Consider the following 19,202-nt stretch of genomic DNA (forward strand, 5'->3'; position numbering starts at 1 on the left):
TGTGCCCAGCTCTCTTGGGGTTTCAGAAGCGCTTTACTGGGATGGAGGTGGCGTGGGGCTGCTCCTGTCCCTCCCCACGCTGTGTCACGGGCTTCTTCAGAGCAGTACCCCGGTTTGTTTTTGCCACCAACCCTGACACGAAGGCTCCCAAGTGGGAAGTACTGACAAGTGTGGCTTGAATCCCCTCCAGGGCTGGCGTCACTCTCCTGTTGTTGTGGTAACTCTGTCAAAACAGGAAACGAGGCTAGCTTAGCATGACTTGTTCATAACTGACTCATGCTGGTCCCCTTTTCTTCCGTAAGTGATCACAAAACATCTGTTAAATAGCATCCTCCAGAGTTTCGTGGGCTTCTCCTTCCACATTTATGGTCGGTTAAGCGTCCGGAGTCTGTTTCCAGCCACCCCGCCCTGAGATTGACCATGTATTCGGGGAGCCCTGGTTCCTTTTTTTAACCGCTCTCTTACAAAGTAATTGATAAACAGTGCGCTGCACAGTATACAGTGTAAGTTTTCAAGTGTGCAGTTTTGATGTTTTATACACTCATGAAGCTATCAACACAGTTAAGATAATGAGCATACTCATCGCCTCTGAAAGTTACCTTCCATTTGTGTAATCCTCCCACCCCCCCCGCCCCAAAGCAGGTAGGAGCCCCAGGTAGACCCAGCTGATCTACTTTCTGGCCTCTTAGATGAGTTTGCATTTTATCTGAATACAGGTACTTTTCTTTTAGTCTGGCTTCAGTCAGCACAGTTACTTTGCGATTCATCTATGTTGTTTATAGCAATAGTTTATTCCCTTTTATTGCTGAATAGCAGGAATCTATGTGTTCTGAGACTTGAGTGTGCTGCCCTCTGGCCTTGGCCTCCTGTTCCCCACCATTTATGGATCTCAGGACAGAATTCCTCTGGGACTTGAGGGTGCACTTATGTAAGGTGACTGTGTGCTCTCAACAGCTTGAGTTCCTCAGGGGCAGAGTATGAGTTATAATCTTTGTATCCTGTAGTATAACTTAACACTGGATAAAAGTTTCCCCCTTTGTTTGGGGGTTTGTGTACGTGTGTGTGTGTTTTAAATAATATACCCTGTTCCAGTTTTAAAGGTTATTCTCTCAGGAGGGCATGAGGTTAGAGATACTTTGCACCTCTTTCCAATAAGTATTCTTTATTTTTCAAATACTTTTATATTGGTCAGGAATTCCAAAATAATTGTGCTTTCTCCTTCAAAGAGTATTCCAGCATTCTACTAATATGTCTCCTGTGTTTTTTCTAATTAAAAATAATTTTAAAAATATATTTTGAAAAGGTTCACACGGTTCTTCAATGGAAACAATATAAAAAAGGTATACACAGTGAGGGGTTTTGCTGTCTGTTTATCCCACTCCAGCCTGGCAGCCTGTCTCGACCTCCAGCACCACTCATTACTGCCTTGTGTATCCTTCCAGACTTCCTTTGCAAACACAAACCAATGCACATATGCAGAGATATTTATTATATATAAAAACTTTCACTCCTTATTAGAAAAAAAAGATAGCGTATTACTCCACTGCTAGACCTTGCTTTTTTCACTTAACACACGTTGAAGTTCTTCCCATGTCCCTTTTCTTGGCTGCATAGTATTCTGCTATATCAGTGTTCACACCCGTATTTGATGGACCTTTTTAAAATTAAACTTTTTATTTTGAGATAATTGTAAAGTCAAATGCAGTAAAATGTCCTGGTTTCCCCCCAGTGGTAACATCTTGCATAACTGTAGTACAATACCACAGCTTGGAGACTGACACTGATACTATGTACAGGCCTCATTCACATGTCACTAATTTTATATGTACCTGTGTGTGTTTGTGTGTGTGTTTAGGTCTGGGCAGTTTTATCACATACACTGGTTCATTCTTTTTTGACATCTGTTTTCCCATTTAACATGTCTTTTTCCCCCTTCATATTTTAAATAATTTAATTGTAGTTTTAAAAAAAGTAAACATTACCATTTTAGTCATTCTTAAGTATGCAGTTAAATAGTATTAAATATATTGATGCAATTGTGCAAGAGATCTGCAGAACTTTTTCATCTTGCAAAACTGAAACCCTGTAACCTTGAACACCATCTCGTTTCCCCTGCACCCAGCCTGTGGTGACTAACATTCTGTTTGCTGATTCTGTGAGTCCGACAGATTTAGGTACCCCATATGGGTGGAATCATGCAACGTTTGTCTTTTTGTGACTGGCTTGTTTCACTTAACAGTGTTCTCAAGGTTTGTACATGTTGTAGCAGGTGAGAGAATTTCTTCTTTTTCAAGACTGAGTTGTATTCCAGGGTGCATATAGACAACATTTTCTTTATCCATTCATCTGTCAGTGGACACTAGGGTTGCTTCTACTTCTTGGATATTATGAAGAACGCTGTAGTGAACATGGGTGTGAGATCTTGTTTTGAATATATCCCCAGAAATGGGATTTCTGCATCATATATGATAATTGTATGTTTAATTTTTGATGTACTTCCATACTGTTTTCCATAGTGGCTCCACCACTTTATAGTTCCAACAGTGCATAAAGGTTCCAGTTTCTCTATACCTTCTCCAGCACTAGTTATTTTTTGTTTTTTTGATAGTGTTAATTCTGATGTCTGGTTGTGGTTTTAATTTTTATTTCTCTAATGATTAGTGATTTTTGAGCAACTTTTCAAGTGCTTTTTGGCCACATGTGGTTCTTCTTTGGAGAAAAGTGCGTACTCAACATGATGTCTTATTTTTAATTCTTTTAATTGAACCATTCTTGGATTCCTAAGATTAAATAATACTTGGACATAATGAATTATGTGTTGTCAAATTGTATTTACTAGTTTTTTGTTGATTTTCAAGCTTGTGCTTATAAAAGAGATTCTTTAGTTTTGGTTTTACTTCTCTTCATATTCTTAACCATGAGCAGTTTATTTAACCTTGAATTTTTGTTTTTGAAAAGTTTACCAGTTAAAAAGAAAAAGTGAATATCTAGGTTGAGCTCCTGCGGAGGCAGTGTGGTCACAGACCGGACTGAGACCCCAGATTGCAGCCCACATGCTTACAGGGGGACATGGCCACAGCAGAAGCTGCATGTGGTGATGGTTGTGGGACCTAGTGCTGCATGTGTCGCATCACCGGTGCCGAGTAAAGGGTGTTGTTCTAAAAGAGTAAATACATTTTTAAAAAGCGAAGATTAAAGTCTTAAAAGAAAACAGCCAGGGTTGGTAATACCAAAGTGGTTTTAAAGTAAAAGCTATTGAGACACCAGAAAGCCCTTGGTAAAAGGTAAGACCAGTGAAATGTATGTGCTGAGTATCAGAACAATAAAATGAGGTATATAAAGTGAAACTGAAGAATCCAAGGAGGAGTGGGCAGATGTGGAGTCATGGTGCTGCGGGCAAGCTCTGCTCAGTTCCCGGGCATCTGGGTCAGCTGCAGAGGCAGCAAAGCCGAGAGCAGACAGGAGCTGACCCAGCGCCCTGGATGGGCCCCCTCTTTCCCAGCGGGACCTGTGGGGATGCTCTCTTGGCTCTCACCTAAAGGGCTCAGTTGGGTACTTGCTCCCTTACAGAGCGTTGACGCTGTGGGCAGGCGCACTGGCCGGAGCTGCCCTCTCCAGCACTTCTGTCCCCAGAGGCAGATCTGTGGTCACGTCGGACGACCGTGCTTCAGCATAACTAGATATGGACAATGTTGAATTTAAACCCATATTTTATAACTATTTTAACTTATGTTCTCTTTTTTTGAACTCATGCTCTATGGTTTGAATTACCAAAAATGTTTTAATTTCTAAAATTATTCATTCCCAACATTGAAAAGTTTGCTTGAATGCCGTATGCCTTTGCCCGTCTACTTGACAGTCAGTGGTTTAGGCATTTATGCAGCAAATCGAAGCAAAATAAGATTTGGGTAGTGAATCTTTTATTTAAGGAAATAGACTTCACTTCAAAATATTGGGGTGCCTGGTGTTGTGGAGAGTGGGAGCCGAGTAAGACAAGGTCACTCCTACAGTGTGCCTTGGGATGGAGACAGGCGGAGACGTCAGGAATTCTCAGAGTAAGTGGACTGACGGATATCATTGTAGAGGCACAGACTTCTCTTACTGCCTCTTGTTTCTGGCACTTATCCTGAGGAGGCAAGAAGTACTGTGTACTGCCTACCAGTGTTCTTTCACTGCTCCGTCAGTGGGCCAGGTGTTGGTATTTATTCATATGAAAAGCTCTTATAGAAAAGATTCAGTAGAATATTGATTGTAGAGATAGTAATACTATTCCAGGTTAAAATTCATCATAAAATTGAACATACAATTACTATTGCTTCTGCTTGGAATTCTATTAAGTCAGACCTTGAGGACAGCTTGGAAGGAACTATTATGGCTGTGAAGGTATTTTTTGAACAAGACTTCGAAGGTTTTGTTACAAGACTACCCAGACATCTTGATTAAATTTATTGGGGGGGGGGGAGAAAGTCATGTCATTCTTCAGGTAAAGACACAGTTGATGCAGGCAGTCAATGCGTCCTATTAGCCCCCCCCCCCCTTTTTAAATTGAAGTATAGTTGACTCACAGTACTGTATTCGTTTCAGGTGTACAGCTTCATGACTTAGTGTTTTTACAGATGATGCTCCATGAAAAGTTAGGACAGGATGATGGCTACAGTTCCCTGTGCTGCGTTACACATCCTTGTTGCCCTCTCGGGTCCATTTTCTTAGGGATGAAGATGTGGGTGATGGTCAGTTGACGTTGCTGCTGAGTCACTGAAATCGGATTCAACAGAAGAAAGTTGTTTTGGAGGCAGAAATGATGGCTCTCACCAGACTGCAGTTTCTGTTGAAAGCAGTGGGGGAATGTGGCGGCGCACACTCCTGTATTCCCGGGTTATGACAAGGCGCCCGCACAGATCCCAGCTGGCCTGTTAGGTTTGAGAGTCGGCTGTGCGGCCTTGCCGAGGGCCCCCGCTGTGAGTAATACTCCTGCCGCCTTCATGTGTACGGAGCAAATATTCCCTCGGGTGCTGATAAACATTTAACCCTCTGCCAGGGTGTCTGAGAACGGTTTTTAACGCTGTTCCCCCCACCTCTTTTTTTTTTTTTTTTTTTTTTTAGCTCTGCCTATGATAATGTCAACAAAGTCCGAGTCGCTATCAAGAAAATCAGTCCTTTTGAGCACCAGACCTACTGCCAGAGAACCCTGCGGGAGATCAAAATCCTGCTGCGCTTCAGACACGAGAACATCATCGGGATCAATGACATCATTCGAGCACCAACCATCGAGCAGATGAAGGATGTGTATCCTTTTGAGCAGCGGGTTCGGTGGTGTGACTGGGTGGGTCCAGCACTCACCAGGGTGGAGGGAGAGCGAAGAAGCACATTTAAGGGGAAATTGGACTCTCCTTGCCGTCTGCTGTAATGCCTGCACCATTTCCATCTTTCTCTGATGCATTTTATCAGTTGTCAGTAACTGTTTTTAGTATCTTTCTGGCAAATTCAGTATCTTCACTGTCAGTTTTTGTAAAGATTTCCTTTAAAAAGTGCAGTTACGGAACATTTTGGTTAACACCACTTGCAGTCATGTATTTTCCATTCACTGCATGGTTTTCATGATGGAGGAAAGGAGCGAGCAGCAGAGGCAGGAGGGCGCCTCGGGTAGCACTGGTCAGATCCAGACGCTCCTGGCCTGAGTGTCATTGTACCTCTGGGTCTCAGTTTCTTTATCTTTAAGATGGAGGTGCCGGCCTTTGGGCTCTTCAAGGCCAGCTCAGCTCTGAGGTTAGGTCGTTACCTACAACCAACAGTTAGAAAGTGGGCCTGAGCAGGTCCAGAGGACACTCTCTGGTGAAGACTGTTGGAAGGATAGAAGCATTAAGAATGCAGAGGAGGTCCTGCTGGAGGGCGGCCATGGTCTGGCTAGCGCGGTGCTCCTGCCAGGTCACCCCCTTTGCATCCCTCATCTGCACCGACCGGCAACCACTGTCTCTAAGCAGCCCTTTCCGTTTTTAAACAGCTGTTACTAAGCTGCGATGTTGTTGGTGAAATGTCTCCTCCTGCCACCTGTTGTCCTGCTTTACCTTTTGCCTTGAAAATCAAGTGTCTTTCAGATGACGCGTTTTCCAGTCGTGTTTCCTTTGAGCCCCATTCTGTGTCTCATCCCGCGTGAGTCCAAGGTGTTTAGTTCTTACACAGAAGTGACTAAAGGACACGCGAGAGCACTGCCGATGAAATGGCGTTGTGGTGATGTTAGAAGCTAGAGGCTTTTATCATTTAATTTCCATAAGAACGAAGTTAGCCGTGGCTGAAATTCTGGATCTTGGCTTCACGGATGGGCGAGGAGGCAGGAGCAGCAGAGCCAGCGCAGCCATCCTCGGCACATCGTCGTGGCCTCACGTGTGTCGGCCCTTAGTGTTCATTAGAGTCAAGCCTCGGTAGGTGAGAGTTGAATTTAGTAGCGCTATGTTCTTGGCCTGTGTTTCTAAGTATTATGGTTGATTTCTGCAGAGAAGGACGGGACAAGGACGGGACGGGGACGGTATATGGTATTGCAGGGCCAGAGAGGGTGCCTGCTGCTGGCCGTCCTCTCCCAGCCCTTACCAGCACATCCCTGGGGGCGTTTGTTGCTGGCGGACAGCTGGGAGAACAGGAGGCTCCAAGCCCCTTTCAGCCCTTCTCAGGTCTCACCGAGGCCAGCGGCGCACAACGGGCAGGCAGGCGTAATGCCTGCTGTCCCACAGGACCTGAAAAGGAGTCAGTGACCACCGAGGGAGACCACCTTCTCGTCAGTCCCTCATTTCCCTCTTGGGCCTCAGGACGTAATAATGGACCATTTGGGGTCATTTTGTGTTCAGTGCTTTGCTAAGTGTAACCAGTTATTTTGTTGCATCACCTTGACCTTTCCAAACAGATACATAGTACAGGACCTCATGGAGACAGATCTCTACAAGCTCTTGAAGACACAGCACCTCAGCAACGACCATATCTGCTATTTTCTCTACCAGATCCTCAGAGGGCTTAAATATATCCATTCAGCTAATGTGCTGCACCGTGACCTCAAGCCTTCCAACCTGCTGCTCAACACCACCTGCGATCTCAAGGTCAGCGTATACTCCTAGGGTGATGTGTGTTGGAAAAACTTGTTTTACGGGGCGTATTTATGTTTATTGTTTTCTATATTTAAAATTACACCAGAAATACATGAAAACATTTTTGGCCAAAAAAAAAACCAAGTAAAGAATGCTAGTCCTCCTCTCTATCCTGTTGCTCCGTCCTCTCTGGAGGTGACTGCTATAACAAATCGGTGTATCTTCCCAGAGTTCTCTGTGCTCTGATATACACATGTTTTCAGTATTTGTATTTATGAATAGGATTGTGTGCATTATGTGTACGTTGCAAGGTCATCCATTTCATGGGTCACCTTTTTCTTCAATAAATTTTATACAAAAAGCACTCAGAAAACAGCAGAAAACTTAACTTCAGTGATTTCAATACCTGAGTAATGCATTCCCAAAAAACAAGGAAACCCTAGATCCTTTGTGGAGCCCTCAGTGCTCTCTTGAAAATGGGCAGCATTTCTGTATATTTCTGTTTTAGTAGGTGGCAGAGCTAAATAAGGAGGGAGAGCTACAGGTTTCTGAGGTGTGAGGGGTATGGACTCAGTCCTGTAAGAATACGCGTGAATTTCAGGAGACCTAGATAAGTGAACAACGCTCTGCCCCGAGTTCATGGACGGGAGGACGTAACACTGGTAAGACGACAGTGCTTCCCAGCGGAGCCTACAGGCTAATGCCAGCTCTATCAACCCACAGAGTGAGAGAAGTTTTTATAAATCATATCTCTGATAAGAGACTTAATCTAGAATATGTATTAATACAACTCAACAACTAAAAGATGACATCCCAGTTTAAAATGAGCAAAGGAGCTGAAAAGACCAAGGATCTGAAAAAGATAGACAAATGGCCAGCAAATGCCATCATCAGTCAGTAGGGAGGTAGGAATCAGCACCACGTGAGCTGCTGCTTCACACACACCAGAGTGGCGTAATCAGAGTGTCCGATGCTGAGTGTTGGCAGGGATCCGCCCCCAGGTGTGCACCTAAGTGAGATGAGAACCAGCTTCCACACACAAACTAGCCCACAGATCCTCACGGGAGCATATTGGCCCTGGAGTGGAGGCATTTCAGCCATCCAGGTGCCGATGGAGAAAGAGACGGTAGAGCCGGGTGGAAGGTGGAGTGAGAGGGCTGGGGCCCCGGAGCACCGTGCTGCGGGCCGCCCGCCCAGCCTGCTGAGCCCTGCAGACAGTGCACGCCAGTGGCAGAGGCCTGTTGTCAAAGACCACGTGTGTAGGACAGACAAGTCTGCAGAGATCTGCCTGCACACACAGGCAGGTCTCAGACAAGTCGACTGGTGGGCGCCATGGGTACGTGGGACTGGGGAGGAATGGGAGGGGCTGCCAGCGGGCTCGGAGTTTCTTCCTGTCATGAAGGTGTTCCTGAAATACTGAAAAGCATTGACTTGTACACTTTAAATGAGTGAATCATGTGGTGTGAGAATTATGTCTCAGTTAGACTGTTTGGAAAGTACGTACAGATATATAGCAATGACTGTTTAGTGAACTTCAGTTCAACAGACATTCCTGTGAGAAGCCCATGAGGTGTACCTAGCAGTGGAGACAGGTGTTCCTGGAATCTGAGAGTGGATAGGTCAGAAGTCTGGTGAGCAGTGGACAAGTGTACTGATGTCTGCTGTGACTGAGGTACTGAGTGGAACAGTGTGCAGATCTGAAGGAGGCTGGGGCTGTCACCAGGCTGCCCCTCTGAGGATGCTGAGGCTTTCAGTGGGCAAGTGTCTGCATTGGACACAGGGTATTGTAGGCAGAAGGAACAACAGAAATGAAAGGAAGAAGAGACTGGTACACACACACCGAGGCCTGCTGTGTGTGGCTATGGCTTTGGGTAATAGGGAGTCTCTGGCGTGTAGATTATGGAACCTTCTGGAGCTGCCTGAGAAAGGCAGTGGGTTCTGTGATCAGGTGGTCAGCCTATCCTATCGTTGGGTGTTTAAAACAGGGTGGCAGACATGCCGTGAGGTTTTGTGGTGGACAGCTTCCTGCGTCAGCTTTGGTTTGGGTGGACTCTGTCACCCCTTGGGGCCCTCCTGAGTTGGTGTCGTGTGCCCCTACAGGGCTGTGCCAGGTCCTCTCCCCTGGGCCCTTGCAGACCACAGCCAGGCCGGCAGTGGAGGGACGAGGCTGCTCCTAGGGACGGATGGCCACACCTCACTGGCTCTTACGATTTTCTGGAAGAGTTACAGTGAATATGTATGTCTCCTCATGCTTTTTTCTTTGCATTTCTTATCACAGCCCTGTTGGGATAGATTGCTTTTGTTTGTTTTTGGAGAAACATTCTCAGTCAGTATTTTAAGTATGTAATACTTCTGGGGAAAGTCAACTCTTAAATTTTGTTTGAAAAATACTCATCCTGAAGAAGAAGAAAAACAGACCAGACTGCTTTTTCTGTGGTGTCTTCACTGTCGGTGGAGTTGTCTTTCCCCACCAATATATTCACTGCTCACCAGTGTTCACCCACAATGATAGACGTGTGTTGTTGGCCATCTGCACAATCCAGGCATTGTTTTCAAAACCCAATGTAACACACACTCAAACACAATAAGGTGTTTTAGATATTTACAGCAGTGTGGTTCACCCACGTTAAAAAATGTCCACGTGGGGCGTGCGTCATCCACGTGGGCATAATAAATACTCAGGAGAGTTTCCTTCCAGAGATGGGCGGGGTGTGTCCGACAGCAGGTCGGGTGCATGTGTGAGGGTGGAGGGAGTACCCGGGGAGGGGAGTCTTCCACGTGCACGGCGGGGTCACTGCACACCTGTTGGTCATACCCTCAGATCTGGGGTGAGTGTGATGCCAACCCATGGGCCCTGTGCCTCAAAGTTTGCAGCCTGTGACCTTGCTGACTTATTATTTGGGTCTTTTTGAATTTTCGTGTAGGTAATTATGCCGTTTCTTCCTTTTTCTGTTGGCTTCATTGTTTCTTAAGTATTTCCTACTCTTGAGCCCTCAGCACATGAGCTCTTCTCAATGTCAGACCTGTGACTCTGGTAGCAGGCAAGGCCAGCAGCAGTCCGCGGCTTTCTGGCTTCTGCACATGTGCTTTTACTTGTTATCTGGAGCCCTGAGACCCAGCAGACGTGGGCCTCTCCAGGCATGGAGAGGACAAGGGTCACAGGCCTGATTTGGAGAGTCTCCTGGCATCTGTTTAGCGACGTAGCTGGGGAGTGTGGTCGCCAGTGGTCCTTGCCCACAGAAATCCCAGGAGGAATCGGGAAGCCTGGGATCACAGCACGTGGTTCTGGGGGGTGCCTGGGGAGGAGGACTTTGAAAGGTACAAAATGAAATGTCTTTGGGGCTTTTGTTTTATGAGATTTTGAGTTTACACAGCCCCAAAAGTAGCCAGGTAAAATGCAATAGATCATTTATTATTTCTTGTACCATATCCTGCTCGTCTGCCTTCCTTCATGTGGAATTGCGCTGAACAGTATTACTTTCTAATTTTGTACCCTGGCAGTTTTTTGGTTAATGTCCTGTTAGCTTTCAGTGTTGTGTTAAGGGAACTTTTTAAAAAAATCACGTGAGCTTTCCATTGATGACAGTGAGTGGAGTTGTGAGATCTGTTAGAGGTCTAAACCTGCATCTCCCTCTTTGTTTTTTTTTAAATTGTAACCATTTTTGAGAGCCTGTGTTTTCTACGCCTGCTACCAAAACATGATCCCCTTATACCACGTCACTGTTCTGAAAATTGGTAACTAAAGAAAGGATTAAACACTTTCCCTGTGTTTTCACTAAGATCTGGGCATCAGGGTGAGCATATAGCCCCTATTGGTAAACGAGGGCTCGTCCTTAAAATAAATGCCAGCTAATAAATGCAGAAGGGATAATAAAATTAGAAAAATCACTATTTTGCAGCCTCCAGTGAAGGAATTGATTTGTGCAGGATAATCGAGGGTCCTCTGCTCACCCTGCTCAGACCACCCCCTGCCCCAGCGCTGCTGCTGCCCCATGTGACCTCCCTCTTCCCTCACATCTGGACACCCCCCCCCCCCCAGCCCCACAGCCGCCTTGGGCTGCATGACCCATCTGCTGGCCTCCAGACGAGGAAGAGCAGCTGCACACTGAGTCCCCGCCCTGAAGTCACGGCACTGCGGCATGCCCGTGCATGCAGGTCAGTCTTCCTAGTGGAGCTGTGCCACTGATTCTGGGTTCTAACTTTTCCTTCTTCATATTGCCACTTTGAACAGTGCAGTTTTATTAACAGTGTTAAGTGTTAGTATAAGATTTCACCCTTGGTGGTGCTGTGCACCCTGGTGTTTATTTTTAAGGGATTACCAGTAGTTCAGGTGTCGTGCAAGATGGTCAGTGCTAGAGCCTCTGCTGGTTCACCCACCCTGGTTGTTGTGCCACCTGCAGACATCTAAAACAAGGCATTTACTCACCAAATTTTGAGAGCCCACTATGTACAGGACATTTAGGAATAAAAAGTGAGTGAGGGTTGCATTTGTCTAGGGACTTACATTGCAGCCGGGGCCCTGGGCCTCTGCACAGGTAACTGTCATGGATTGCGGGTGTGTACGTCTAACAAAGTGTTAGGGGCGTTCAGAAGAGTGAGCAATTCTTGGGGCTGGTTTTGATCCCGGGGAAGCTCCTCAGAAGAGGTAATTCTCATGGTGAGTGTTTAGGGCAGGGGCTCACTGAGAGGGCGCTGCATAGTCGGGGAGGGTAAAGGTGATGGTGGGAGAGCTGAGTGCAGGAGGACGGTTTGGCGGCTGTGTGCGAGTGGTCTTCGCTTAAAGAACTTGGGCTTTTAGTTAGTGGGCCGAAGGGATTGGTTAAAAGATTTTTGAACCAGGAAGATGACTTACATTTTAGAAATTAAACTTAGGAATTTAGCGGAGGAATTAGATTGCAGGCGAGTAAAAGCTAGTTTCAGACAAGCTACAGGCACCAGCAGTTGAAATGTAGAAACAGCCAATTCAGGAGCCAGTGCACCCTGCACACCCGCCCCACTAGTCTGTCTGGGGCGTTGCTCTGGCTGTCCCGAGCCCTTCCGATGGCTGGCGTCGCTTCAGTGTTCCAGTGTCATTTCAAATGGGTCCTCCTCAGAAAGTGTCTGTCCGTCACAAGCACTCTCCAGTACCACGTGTTAGCAGGTTCTTGCTCTGTAACGTCATCTCAGAATTTTGAGGCCTGGAACAGAAATCGTGTTTCAGCCCACAGTTTCTGCAGGGCAGGAATTCAGTCGGGGTGCAGTGGCCGGCGGTGACTGGTCTCTGCTCCCACATACAGGCCTCAGCTAGAGGATGCAAAGTCATCTCTCATACACCTGGCAGTCGAGACCAGGGACAGCCACGTGTAGCCCCTGTGGCCCAGGCATCCTCACTACCTGGGCAGACGGTTCCAAGTACCGCAGTAGAGACAGTGCCAGGTGGAGGCCATGTTACAGGTTAGGATGCAGCCTCAGAAGTCACATGGCATCACTTCCTCTTTGTTGTGTTCAGATCGTTACAGAGCTTTGCTCAGATTCAGGAGGAGGGAAGATAGATCCTGCCCTCTCGATACAGGTTCAACCACAGAGCTTATAAGAAGAGTGTCGGTAAAGCTTATTTATACTGGAGTGGCCCTCTTTAGAAAGTACAGCTGTGTTCACAGTCATTCACACCACTTACCCCTGTCTTTATAGACATGGATCTCATCAAGCCTCAAGGAGCAGCTTCTGTCCACGTCCACGCTCCCAGAGGAGTGTTGCAGGCATCAGCCTCAATACTTGGCCTCACTGGTCTGTGAATTTCCTATATTCTGGGTTTTTTTAAATCTGGGATTTGTTCTGTGCTTCTGGTGACCCACAAAAGCTGTGTTCCAAGTCCAGACCTGTGCAAGCTGCGTGATGCTGAGCGTAGCGGGCACGGTGACTCTTCTCTGAGTGCGCGAGTCTGCGTGGCTGCGTGTGACCATTTACACAGCAGGAGGCAGACTGTTGGGCTCCGATTGAGCCTGGATCAGAGGATGAAGTGTTAGCCCTGAAAAAAGAGAAACTGTGGGTCACAGGCACATTGAAGGTTGAAGCCACACCAAGTTGATGTGAATTGGTGGTTGTGCAGCCTGCCGAGCAATGTCTGGATGGCTCCAAGGCCTCCCCCTGGGTGGGACGAAGAAATCCACCCTTCGTTGCTTCCTGAGCTGGAAATTGTGCTCATGGGGGTCATGCTGCTCATGGACCCCGCGCTCCTGCATGAGCACAGAGAAGCCTTCCTCCATTGTGCCCCACAGGGGCTGGTGGAAAAGGCTTCAAAGACACAAATCAGGTGCAGGTCTGTTGCAATCAGTCAGGCTGAAGTTAGAGCTGCCGTGATCCCTCTGAAAGGCTTCTGCCCAGACGTTCCCCAGGTCCTCTGACAGCCGGAGACTGTCGAGGCTGCGATGGTGCCCGCTGGCAGGTGGGCTTGGATAGGCGGGGCAGCACCTGTGCTGGGTGGTGTAGACGGAGGGCCTGTGGCCTGAGACTGCCTTCCAGGCAGCTCTGTCGGAGTGCGTGTCGAGAGTGGCCTTGGGGTGAGTGCCCAGGGAGGCAGATGTGGTGTTTGCTCCTTTTGAAAATGCAGTGACAGGACGTCAAGAGACGGAAGTTGTGCAACACAGACACATGCTGCCTCTTGAATGCAGCAGCTGAAGCGGGCGGTGGGGCTGGTGGGGTCAGAGGTTCAGCGTGGTGCCCACGTCTGCGGCTGGAGGGAGACGGGGTGAGGTGCTTGGGTGCTTTCAGAGCCTTTCTGAATTATGGAAACATACAATATGGGATATCTAAACATACAATATGGGCTGATGTCCACGAAGATCTTAAAAATATCTCAGGCCCGTCAGTTCCTCCTTGTCTCTGCTTTTATGGCCTGAGCTCAGACCCTTATCACCTCCAAAGTCATCTCAGTCTTCCAGGCTGCCTAATACTGTATTCTGGCCTATCTTTGTTAACTTGTCTCTTTTTCGGGCTAGTTCCCCAGGGGCCAAGGAGTAGGTATCCTGCAGTTGGATGGGGCTAAATGTGCTGTCGTTACTTTTTTTTTTTTGGTGGGAGGTAAGTAGGCTTTAATTAATTAATTAATTTTAATGGAGGCAGTGGGGATTGAACCCAGGACCTTGTGCATGCTAAGCTCACGCTCTACCACTGAGCTATACCCACCCCTCTCACCACCCCTGTAGTTAACGTTTTGTATGTAGTGGAGCCTGGAATATCACCAGCATCTCGGAGGATGAGGGCCAGGTGAAAGGCCAGCAGGTACTTTTGTGAGTCAGGAGAATTAGAAGCTGTATTTTTTTTTTTTAAAAATTCATCTTCTATATGTGAAGCATCTACTGAAGCTTCAGGAGTGGGTCTGACTACACGGAGGAAGCAGGAGGACCCTGAGGGCAGCGAGCTGGCAGGAAATGAAGTCAGAGAAGGAGAGTGTGTGCAGGCTGAGGGGCCGATCCTGGCCGTGACCTCCCTAAGAACGCGGCAGGAGGGGCTGGTTTTGGTGACTTTATTTCTATGTAGAATGGTTTCATCAGTTAACCTAAGCCTGACTGCTGTGGGATAAGCAGATAGTGTTTGGAGGGTTGTGAGGATGAGAGTGAGTCTGTAGATTTCTAGCCACGCGCCTGCCACATCGTAAGGCGGCAGGTCCTCACTGTCATTGTTGCTGTGGTTTTCTCCATGTTTACGATGCTTGATGTTAGACTACTTAGACTCTCTAAGAAAGTGTCCGTTTTTTTCTCTCTCAGATCTGTGACTTTGGTTTGGCCCGTGTTGCGGATCCGGACCATGACCACACAGGGTTCCTGACGGAGTACGTAGCCACGCGCTGGTACCGGGCTCCGGAAATTATGTTAAATTCCAAGGTAAGGACCAAGTTTGCATAAACAGAAAACCAGGAGGCAGAAGCACTTTGGATGTGGGTTGCAGTGAGCCTCCCTCTCAGGCAGCCTGTTTGCAGCCAGGCTGGGGCTTGGCCAGTCTGGTCAGAGCCAGAGCACCGTCTTAGTTTGCTGTTCAGTGCTGAACTTCTGGGCCCTGGGTTTTGGCCTTTCCGCCTCAGCTGGGGTAATGCTGACCTGTTGTGGAACTGAAGGAGGTGCCTGTCTGGTGGCTGTGACAATGCATGCTCCATGTCCAACCCCTCGGTCAGCTCTTCTGAAGTCTTGCCCGGGGCAGCCATCACTCCTGGGCTGTCGCTGCCGGGGCGGGCTGGGTTTGTGTGGGGTCGTCCGATAGCCTGCGTTCCTGGAAGGGCAGACAGAGCTTTGCTGTGAAGGTCAGGTTTATCTGATGATGAAGAATGCTTCTTTAGCCAAATTAGACCGTGATTTGAGGAAAACATAGGTGTGGAAAAACAAGAACTATTACAGTTCTCAGAATTGTGAGCTGGTCCTGCTTCCACGTGACGTGCGTCTAGGTCACAGGCACCCTCTTTTAACCAGTCTGTGTCTGGTCCTGAGAAATGATTGAAAAATTTATAAAAGCCAGAAAAAGTGAAGTATGGAGTCTTTGTTAGGTTTGTGAGCAAGGTGGTGAACGTTGCGGGCTGCCGTGGAGATGTGTGTTTGTAACACGTCATCTGCAGATAGCATTTGAATAAGGTGTCAGATTTGAGAGTTCAGGGGGCCTGACATACTTCCTGTATCCAGTATCTCAGGGTTGAGATTCTCGAACTTCCATCTAGCATAATGGAACATTAAGATACATGAAGAAAGTTGTACAAATAGACATTGGCCCTCGTGTTGAGATGTAGGAGCCAGAAAGCATCCTGGGAGTCTGGTGGGGGCGGAGGAAGGGAACAGGTACTCCCTTCCTCCGTCCTTTATGAGCAAGAGGGCTGGGGGTGAACGCCGGATGGCTGCTGTGAGGACATGGAATTCCTTTAAAGCAGTTCATTTTTCTTGGAATCATACATTTGTTCATTTTAGCAATAAAAGTAAAATCCCATTAAAATAAATCCCATTGTAAACAAGGATTTAGTGAAACAGGTATTTCAAAGAGAAAACTGCTGTATGGATTGCCTTCTAGTCCGTATGACGAATAAGCCACTCACCTGGTTCTGCCTGCCGACTGGCCATCTGGCCCGCTGGAGGGAGCCGTGGGCGCGCTCTGCATCCTGGTGTCCTTGCTCTGCATCCTGGTGGCCTCGTGCTCCCGCAGGCCTCTGTCCTGACTCAGTGCTCCTGTCTTCACTTCTCGTCCTCCTCCAGGGACGCAGCCAGGAGGGTGGCCTCTGCTGAAAACTGAATCTGAGTCCTTTTCTATTTGCAGCCTGTCTAGCCTGAGAATGCTGCTTCCAGTAAGGCAGTCAGGGTTTTCTGTTGACTAGAGCATTTTCAGTCCTGTGGGAGAACTGAGTGTGCAGTGAGCTCCAGTGTTCCCCTAGGTTCTCAAGTCACTACTAAAGTACTTCCGCCCCCTGCCTTGTGTCAGACCCTCTGACATTCTACCAACATAAACTAGCACTGCTCCTAGACTAACACTGGGAGTGTCCTGATCCTCCTTAAAGGGGGTGGGGGTGCTTTCCCCTCGGCCGCAGCGCCCTGGTGCATGCACCGAAGATGGCCAGCGTTCGTTCAGTGACGGCTCAGTCGTGCACCCCCCCCCCCCCCAGTAAAGTCCTCTACTCCTGTTTGTGCTTTGCTTTCAGTCTGTGATCTGATCTGGTTTCAGGCCCCATGCTCTTCTGGGACGGTCCTTCCACCCTTCCTGTCTTCATGCTGGCTGCTTTGCCAAGTGTGGGTGTGTTGCTTTGTGGAATGGTTCGCATTCTGAGTTCTTGGGACGGGTTTCTCCTCCTGAGGGGCTTTAGGCCACACTTTGCTGGCACAAACCCGCGGATTCTTGGAAGCCACATGAGTGAAGTTTCTGTTTCTGCAGCCTGACTCCCCAGTGCCTCCGACGGTTATTGTATTAAGATTTGCAAAATGTGATTTTCTACATATATTGTTGATTAATTTTAAAAATTAACTTATTTTAAAACAAATGTTAAAGTAGCTATTCCTCATTTTAAACTGTTTTCCACAACAAAAACATTTTAGTGAGAAGACTGATGTTTTCATTTTGCAGATCTCTTCATTGACTGTCTTAATCTGAAAATTGCTAGTCTCAGCTGGTTCTGCACTCAGTCTGACACATGTCATTTTGGTTTAAGTTATTGAGGAAAGGTCTTCACGCGTCATTGGAAAAGGGACTGTGGGTAGTGTTGCAGCTGCCTGTGGCTCTTTGGTGCCACACAGAATCTAGCAGCAAGGGGTTAATTGGACTGTGGAGTCTGAAGCAATGTCAGTGAACCCTTTGCCCTGTTTTACTGAAACCCATTGCTCTACCTGACACTTAGACCCAGGCGTGATTTTGTAAGGCCGAGCGTATGGAAAATACTGGTTCATTGTGTTGCGCGGATCCTGACTGTTGACACACTTCCTGTGTGATACCGAGCCACGCCGGGTAGCCTCTAGGAATGCCCCCTGCACACATGTGGAGAGGAAAACAGAATCACGGTAGTGGCTTGAAAAGGAGCATCACCTCTCAGATCCTGAGCGGGAGGTCACGCGGGGCTCTGGACCCCCTTGCGGGGCTGCTGGGTCCAACTCCAGGACCCCTCGCCTCCGGTGTAGGCTCACCAGCTCTTTGTCCTGTGTCCCATTTGCTTTCTCTTTCTCTGTGTGTGTGTTTAGTTCTCTGAGTCACTTGAGAATAAATTGTGGGCGCACCCTTTACAACTGAACATTTCAGTGTGTGTTTTACTCCTAAGGACAGTGGCTTGAGTGTTCCCCGGGGACATTGGATCATGTTTAGTGACATTTTTGGCTCTTGGTGCTGCCAGCATCAAGTGGTCAGAGGTTGGAGCTGCTGCTGAGCGCCCTGCCCCTCGCAGGACGGCCCGGCCACAAGGACTGTCCAGCCCGATAGGGCCACAAACAGCTGACCCCGTAGCTGGCGCCCAACTGGGGCTCAGAGTTTGGACAATGTCCTCGTGGTAAGCCTTACAGCTCCCCCCTCCCGCCCCCCCCCATTCAGGCTCACACGTTGTTTCCGTCTACTTTAGTCTGAAGTAGTTCCTCAGCCGTCCTGGCCTTGATGCTTTGGAAGGGTGCGGGTCCACTGTCCTGCAGCACGTGCCTCAGTTCTGTGTCGCATGTTTGGGTGTGAATACCACAGGGTGGCGGCCTCCTCCTGGTGGGAGCTCAGCACGCGTGAGGTCTTGGGTGAAGTCCCTGGTACCTCCACTGGAAGGAAAGAAGTACATACCTGTAAAATGAATAGAAAAAGAAGATAAGAAATAGAGATTAGTAAAAAATGTGATGAAGCCAGCAAACTTTTTTTCCCTCAGAGATCAAGGGTTTAAAAAAATGATTTGCAACATGGATGAAGATATTCTGGAAACGCAGCAGTGCCCTTTCTTTTGAGTTGGTTTCCAGAATGAGTAAGTGGGCCACAAATGTCCTAGAGCAACGGTTGTTACTCCTTTTTCCAGCTTCGGCTTAAAAGGATTCTAATTCCTTCTCTCAAATTATTTGAAAAAAGAAAGGAAGTATACTTAAGAAATTCTGGTCGAATTATAAGTTAATGCACTTTGAGGAGAGAAATGAAATCAAGTAATCTCTTGGTTGCTTAGCGTCTTAAAAGAAAGCCACGCGACTGTTTGTCTGTCTGTGCTCTCTTCATTTATTTTTGAATTACAGAGCCCAAGGGGAGGTTGACACCCCGCAGCCCTGCCTGTCACTAGGGTAGCCTTGTGTCGTGGGGCCCGCGATGTCATTCTCCATCTTCTCTCCCTTCCCTGCAGGGCTACACCAAGTCCATTGACATTTGGTCTGTAGGCTGCATCCTGGCAGAGATGCTGTCCAACAGGCCCATCTTCCCGGGGAAGCACTATCTCGACCAGCTGAACCACATTCTGGGTAAGGCTCCTGAGCACATGGGGCGCTAGGTGTCCCCAGTTCGCCTGCCCAGTTTACATCAGAGTACTTCACGATGTTAAGAAGAGGTCTAGCAATGCTTTCACCTGTGATAGAATGAGCTTTTGGTCTTCCTTGATGTGAAACATTAAGGACCCTCGTAAAAACTTGATACAGAAGGTAACGGGGAGGGGGTGGAAGACACGAGAATGTCAGGGTCTGTCTGCCC

The 19,202-nt window shown here is 47.7% G+C and overlaps 1 protein-coding gene across 1 annotated transcript in view; it reads left to right on the forward strand.

Annotated features, from left to right (window-relative positions):
* Nucleotides 1-19,202, forward strand: part of MAPK1 (mitogen-activated protein kinase 1) — a 69,428-nt gene that overhangs the window by 34,746 nt on the left and 15,480 nt on the right. The window contains exons 2-5 of the mRNA XM_074356484.1: nt 5,104-5,286; nt 6,896-7,085; nt 14,819-14,935; nt 18,862-18,976. Coding sequence (XP_074212585.1) covers nt 5,104-5,286; nt 6,896-7,085; nt 14,819-14,935; nt 18,862-18,976 — 605 coding nt within the window. The remainder of the gene's footprint in view (nt 1-5,103; nt 5,287-6,895; nt 7,086-14,818; nt 14,936-18,861; nt 18,977-19,202) is intronic.

Source organism: Camelus bactrianus, chromosome 32 (assembly GCF_048773025.1).
Source record: "Camelus bactrianus isolate YW-2024 breed Bactrian camel chromosome 32, ASM4877302v1, whole genome shotgun sequence".
Lineage (NCBI taxonomy): Eukaryota > Metazoa > Chordata > Mammalia > Artiodactyla > Camelidae > Camelus > Camelus bactrianus.